Source organism: Mus caroli, chromosome 11 (assembly GCF_900094665.2).
Source record: "Mus caroli chromosome 11, CAROLI_EIJ_v1.1, whole genome shotgun sequence".
Taxonomy (NCBI): domain Eukaryota; kingdom Metazoa; phylum Chordata; class Mammalia; order Rodentia; family Muridae; genus Mus; species Mus caroli.
Genome location: NC_034580.1, coordinates 81916241 through 81923426, shown reverse-complemented (window position 1 = coordinate 81923426; position 7186 = coordinate 81916241). Strand labels below are relative to the sequence as shown.

The following is a 7186-nucleotide window of genomic DNA, read 5'->3' as shown; positions in this document are numbered from 1 at the left end:
GGCTGGCCTCGAACTCAGAAATCCGCCTGCCTCTGCCTCCCAAGACAGAACTCTTTGCATGAGTTTATAAGGACTATTCTTTTTAAAAAGTGAACACTAGGACTCAAGAGATGGCTTAGTGGTTAATACTACATACTGTTCTTACAGAGGGTCCAAGTTAAATTCCCAGCACAAATGTCAGGCAGCTCACTGCTGCCTATAACTTCAAGGGGAATCTTGAGAGCCTGACTTTGGTAGTCTGGCATTCAAATGTACATAAACCCACACAAAGTGCATAATTAGCACTTTAGAGGCAGAGGCAGGCTGACTGAGTTTGAGGCCAACTTGGTCTACATAGTGAGATTTCGTCCTCATTCCCTCCCCAAAAGAAAGGAAAGGAAAAAAAAGAATAAAGTAGAAAATTGGACTGGGGGTGTGGGTTAGTGGTATAGGACTAATTTATTTAGGATAAAGCCATAAGTTCAATTCCCAACTGCAACAACAAAAAAAAAAAGAAATAAAAAGTAGAAAACTCATGTACAGCAGAGCTCTAGGAAGCGGATTTGAAGAGGCACCTGCTGAATACTACCTGGAAATTGTAAACTTTGTATCTATTTTACTTTGTAAATTTAGTGTCCTGCCTAACCGTTTCAAATCCTAAAGTTAATAAACAAAGATAAATGATGGATCTTAGGGCTCTTGAATTATAAAAGGTATATCCTAGTTTAAAAATTATCCCTATAGTTTTAAAATAATCCTAGTGTAAGTAGGGAGTCATTAGCTTACTTTGTACAATTGATTTACTGCTTTAGCGACAGTGAGACAGTGTCTTTTTGTGGCACAGGCAGGTCTTGTACTCCTTCCTTAGCTTCCCAAGTGTTAATAGTACAGGCCAACTGGCATCATTGATTTTTATTGACAAGGCTGAATCAAAAGTTGTATTATCAGTGGACTGAAGAGGTATCTTACTGGTTCAGAGCCTCTATCACTCTTCTAGAGGACTTGACTTCGGTTTCTAGCACCCATGTTATATGGCTCATAATCACCTCCAACTCTAGCTCCAGGGGATCTGATGTCCTCTCCTGCTCTCTGTGCAAACACACACAAATAAAAAACCAGTGACATTATTTTTGAAAAGTTGAAAAGAAAGCTGTAATAGTTGAGTATCTTAGTTAGATGTATAAGATTCTACTAGAAAGAAAGTGTACATTCCTGACAAGGTCGTAGGCAATACCTAAAAGCAGAATTATCTTGTTTAAGGAATCGTTCTGGATAATTCTACATAGTCACTACTGTGAATATCATATCCAGATTTTACCAGCCACAAATCTTGTATGTTTAATCTTTTTAAAATGAGTATCTTCTATATGAGTTATATTTATAGAGAAATGGTATCAACTACTCGTTTTTTAAAAAGCAAATGGGTCATTAACAAAATTCTTTTTCCTTTGGCAGCTGGAATGTTCTGAAGAACTGGGTGATCTCGTTAAATCTGTGGACCCAACATTAGCACTGAGTGTTTACCTCAGGGCCAATGTACCTAATAAAGTCATCCAGTGCTTTGCAGAGACAGGCCAAGTCCAGAAGATTGTTTTATATGCTAAAAAAGTAAGTTCAGTGGGGGAAATTCTCAATATAAGTTTATTAAAAATAAACAAAAAACCTCAGAAATTAGCCTTAACTTGATTGATACATTATTTAAATTTTAAATTACTTGGAAAAGCATAAAAAGTTCCTTCTTAACTGTCATATGCAGAGTTCATACCTTAGTGATATACATGAAAGCAACTACAATTTTAAGATTGTGGAGGCAATGTTAAGCATGTGTTAGGTCAGTTTTTGAAATTGTCATTCATTGACAAGTAATATAATTATCTTCTAGCAAGTATGTCATTGAAATGGTCTTATTGAATGTCTAAAAGTATAGTTTTATAGTCACCAGTAGTTAATAATATTTTATTATAGAAAAGGCTTTTAATGCTTTTAAAATGAAACTTTGTGGCCTGATTGAGGTCTTTGTCTATTTGTAGGTTGGCTATACTCCAGACTGGATCTTTCTCCTGCGAAATGTCATGCGGATCAGTCCAGATCAAGGACAGCAGTTTGCTCAAATGTTAGTTCAGGATGAAGAGCCTCTTGCTGATATCACCCAGGTAATGCATCTTAAGACTCTTCTTCATGGAGTTGCAAGTGTTGGGGAGTCTGAGTTTCACACACTTGTCAGGAGAATAATTTAAACTTTCAGCTGACAGAAATTGTATTCCTGTGTCCCTGCATGAATAAACTCTGAATATCTTACCACAACATATTGCAAAAGAATAGGCAGCAAGATACCAATTGTAAATATTACTTCAGGCAGAGGTGCACCCGTGGCATGTATGGAGGTCAGAGGACAATGTGTGAGAGCACTTTTGCAGCCTGGTTGCATTCAGGTAGTCAGCCTGCATACAAGTGTTTCTGCTGAGCTAGTCACTGAATTCTTGTCACAGAAAAACTGTTTTTTGTTTTTTTTAGTTAAATAGTAATAGTAAATAATATTTACTGTTTTAAAATAAAACAAATACCAGTTTGATTAGGGACAGATATGTGAAATGAAATACGTTATCTTGGTCAAAAAGCCAAGAAGTAATATATATGAACGGTGTGCTCCCCTGGTTGGGGAGAAGAACGAAGAGAACAACGTGTAAGCCAATTTTTCATATTGTATATCCTTCGGGTTTTTAATTTTTTTTTTTAAACTGTAACTTAGAGACCCGAGTTTTCAATAAGTTTTAGTTTGTTTTGACAGTCTCATTATATAGCTCTCTAATCTTGGAATTCATATGCAGAGCAGGCTGGTCTAGAACTTCCTCGTGCTGCTCTCTGAATACCAGCCTTAAGAGCTGTGAGCTGGCATACCCATATACCTGGTTTCTCTGGCAATTTAAATATGAAGGAAGGTTGTATAAATACTATTCTTTAAATCTGCTATTCAGGGTCTAGATCGATGGCTCAGCAATTTAGAGCCCTTGTTGCTATTACAGAGGACCCAGGCTTGATTCCCAGCACCCACGTGGTGGCTCACAGACATCCTTAATTCTAGTTCCACTGGATGTGTTGCCTTCTCTGACCTCCGTGAACACCAGGCATGCATGTGAAATACATGCATGCAAAAACTCAAAAGTACATGTGATATACTTATAAAATAAGTAAATATCAAAAAACAACTGGTAAAACTCATACATGTCCTTTGCATTTTAACATGACTTGCATACATGCACATTGTTACTTGTTCATATTTCCCCTACACTGAATCACCCTTTTGGTCTTACAGCTCTTCCCCTTCAGTACTGTCTTATATCTGATTTTTCTCTTTTAATAGATTGTGGATGTCTTTATGGAATACAATCTAATCCAACAATGTACTGCCTTCCTACTTGATGCTTTGAAGAATAATCGTCCCTCTGAAGGCCCTTTGCAGACTCGATTGCTTGAAATGAACCTTATGCACGCACCTCAGGTATGTGCTGTTGTATTCATTGGGATTTCTACTGCTGTGATAGACACCACGACCAAAGTGACTTGGGGAGGAAAGGGTTTATTTTACCTTAAAACTCTTCACTCCGGCACTGAGGGAAGTCAGGGCAGGAACCTGGAGTCAGGAACTGAAACAGAGGCCATGCAGGAGCACTGCTTATTATGTTGCTCAGTCTTTTCTTATAACCCAGGACTACCCGTCCAAGGACGGTGTTTTTCCTGGTGGGCTTTCCCCACTCCCCATCATTAGTCAAGAAAAGACCCTACAGACTTGCCTGTAAGTAGTCTGTTAGAGCCATTTTCAAATTTGAGATTCCCACTTCCAAGATGTTCCCACTTTCAAGTTGACAAACAAATGTGGCCAGCAGAGTTATGCTTTTTAATCTTGCTTGCGATCCTGTTCTGGTTCATTGTGCCGACGTTTACAAATCGTCACTCAGAGTTTTGAGATGCTTATTTCCTTCTTTGTACTTCATACTTTTATGTTATTTATTCACCATTCAGTCTCAGTGTATTTTCTGGGTGTTGGTGTATGCTGAAGTAAAGGAGAAGGAAACACGGCCTTGTACTGTTTGTGGTTTTCTAGGTTGCAGATGCCATTCTTGGGAATCAGATGTTCACCCACTATGACCGGGCTCATATCGCCCAGCTGTGTGAGAAGGCGGGCCTGCTGCAGCGTGCATTAGAACACTTCACAGATTTATATGATATAAAACGTGCAGTTGTTCATACCCATCTTCTTAACCCTGAGGTATTTTTTTCTTACCTGTTAGTTGTGATTAGTCAGTGTGTTTATTGTTTATACTGGGTGATAGGAAATTATTAATTTGTTTTTGTTTTTTCCCTCTAGTGGTTAGTGAATTACTTTGGGTCCTTATCAGTTGAAGATTCCCTAGAATGTCTCAGAGCCATGCTGTCTGCTAATATTCGTCAAAATCTACAGATCTGTGTTCAGGTGGCTTCTAAATATCACGAACAGCTGTCAACTCAGTCTCTGATTGAGCTCTTTGAATCATTCAAGAGTTTTGAAGGTAATTAGGAATGTCAGAATTGATACAAGAGAGACACTTAAAATTAATCAAGCAGTTCGAAATTACCTTTCTGAAAAACACTTTTATGGGACATGTCTTCTCTAGGATCCCTCATGTCATGGGATCCTAGAGATAGACAGTGTAGAAGAACACCTGCTTGGGTATTTTATGAACTAAAGGCAGAAATTTGGGATAAGAAATGTATTGTCTTGTGTTGGCTGCATAATATGAAAATACTGCTGACTAATTATAGTAATATTAAAAGCACCACTCTGACTCTTGCAATAGTGGACATTTCTCCTAAGGGGGTTTTGTGCTTCATTAGCCCAGCTATTTAAAATTCAGTTAAATAATTAAAATATAATTGAAAGTTTCTAGAGTTAGTCTAGCTACGCTTGAGGTGAGTCATGGGAGGTGTCTAAGGCAGATGATATAGGTCATCACTGCAGAAAGTTCTTATGGACAGCTCTACACTGAATTTTTGAAAGTTTTATGCAAAGCTATCTGGTATGTGATACTTGATTTAAAGTGTCTCATGAAATGTGGTATAAACATTTGCTTTGCTATTCAGGTGCTGTCCTTTACTATTTGAAAACTTCCGAGCCAGGCGTAGTGGCCACTCAGAAAAATGAGGCAGGTTTATGATAGATTCAAGGACAGCCTGACCTATACGACAAATCCTCTCAAAAACACTAAAACACAGAAAGATACTTTTAAACAAAATTTTCTGTTCTGTAGGGATTGAAATTTATACCTGTTTTATTCAAATGGTTTCTGGATTAATGTGTATTTCTTACTGAACTTTTAAAACAGCCAACTTACTAGGAACATTTTCTGTAATCATGACTTGTAATTGCTTAATTTTTAGTTCTTTCATTCTCAAAAGTATAGCCAGGCTTGATGGTACATGCATTTAATCTCAGCACTTTGGAGTCAGAGGCAGGAGGATCTCTGAGTTTGTGACCAGTCTGTCTGGCTTACACAGCAAAATCAGGACAGCCAGGACTCCATGAAGAGACCAGGATTTCACAGTGAGACCTTGTCTTAAAGTGAGCAAGCAAGCAAGCAAACAAACAAAGCACGCCTATGTTCCTTAACTTCCCTTACTTTTGTTTCTTTAAGGTCTCTTTTATTTTCTGGGGTCCATTGTTAACTTTAGTCAGGACCCAGATGTGCACTTTAAATATATTCAGGCGGCTTGCAAGACTGGACAAATCAAAGAAGTGGAAAGAATCTGCAGAGAAAGCAACTGCTATGATCCCGAGCGAGTCAAGAATTTTCTCAAGGTAAGTGGCTTTAAGTTACGTGCTTCTGATTGACTTCAGCAGTTCTACAAGGGTTCAGTCCTGCTTGAGAATATTTTTCTTACATTTGAAAATCTTAGCATTCTCAAATTCTGTGCTGGGTTATTTTTTCTAAACTTAATACTCTGTGGTTTCTCAAGAAATAAGGAAGGAAATTAGTAAGTAGTACCTAAGAGCGACCATCTGTGTAAAAAGAAGGAAAACAGTTTCATTTTCAAAGAACTTCCTTTTTTAAAAAAAAAAAATCAAAAGACACATTTCTTTTTTCTTTTTTCTTTTGTTACAGGGTCTCACTCTGTAGCCCTGGCTGTTCTAGAATTCAGTATATAGACCAGGCTGGAGATCTGCCTGCCCCAGCTTCTTGAGTGCTGGGATTAAAGATGTGTGCCACTAGGGCTGGTTTAAGAAAAACACAGTTTAAAGTTGTTCTTGATCACGTTTTAGAATATTCAGCTCTTTCCCCAGGTGTTGATAATGTGTACATTATTAATATGTTCAACAGGAGGTGGATGGCCTCTAGTCCATAGAAGGATTTGATTCCTTTATTTATTTTTGTAAGGTACAGTTATTGATTTTGTTTTTCTGCTGCCTTGAAAATTTTTGTCTGGGGAGAAGAATGTGCATAAGAGGTAATCTCTCCTTCTGTCACGGAAGGCCCAGGGATCAAACTCAGATCTTCACATTTGGCACAAGTGCCCTTACTCTTTGAATCATCTTTCCTATTTTTTTGAGATAGTCTCACTTTGCAGTGTCTAGGCTGGCCTTGGTATGTGGTAAAACCAGCATCTTCCAAAAGGCATCGTTCTTGGCTTAGGTTTCTTGCATTTTACTCTTCAATTTTTTTTAAACATTTATTTATGTTTTCATTTTGTGTTGATATTTGTGATGATGTTTCTGTGCCCAGGCCATTGCATGGAGGTCAGAGGTCAACTCTTGGGAGTCAGTTCTATCTTTGCATCATGTAGTTACTGCGTCTAAAACTCAGAATGTTAGTCTTTACCTACTGAGCCATCTTCCAGCCTCTGCCTTAGATGCTTGTATTTTTCAGTTTATCTTTGGCATCATTTTCAATATCCTTTATTGTAGGTTAAGGAAACATCTAGGTTTACTTCTAGTATCAAATCTGTCTGAATCCAGAAATGAAGTGTTAATGTATAATTTATAAACCAAGTGGGATCAAGATAAATTGACTTTGTGACACATGAATTCAGTTGGAGAGAATAAAGGCTGCCTCTGGCTGGAGTGAAGAATAATGTCCTAAAGAATGCTAAGCTAGAGAATAGTAAGGGTTTTTAATTTGTTTAACTTTGCTTGTTAACACTATTCTCATACCAGTTATTTTATGGAAAAATAAAA

At 37.7% G+C, this 7186-nt stretch overlaps 1 protein-coding gene across 4 annotated transcripts in view; it reads left to right on the top strand.

Annotated features, from left to right (window-relative positions):
* The window catches only part of Cltc (clathrin heavy chain), a 62689-nt gene that overhangs the window by 33658 nt on the left and 21845 nt on the right, over positions 1-7186 (top strand). For all 4 annotated transcript variants that reach the window (XM_029484015.1, XM_029484013.1, XM_029484014.1 and 1 more), the window contains 6 exons: positions 1435-1587; positions 2010-2132; positions 3341-3478; positions 4082-4246; positions 4346-4526; positions 5649-5812. In XM_029484015.1, the coding sequence (XP_029339875.1) occupies positions 1435-1587; positions 2010-2132; positions 3341-3478; positions 4082-4246; positions 4346-4526; positions 5649-5812 (924 nt within the window). The remainder of the gene's footprint in view (positions 1-1434; positions 1588-2009; positions 2133-3340; positions 3479-4081; positions 4247-4345; positions 4527-5648; positions 5813-7186) is intronic.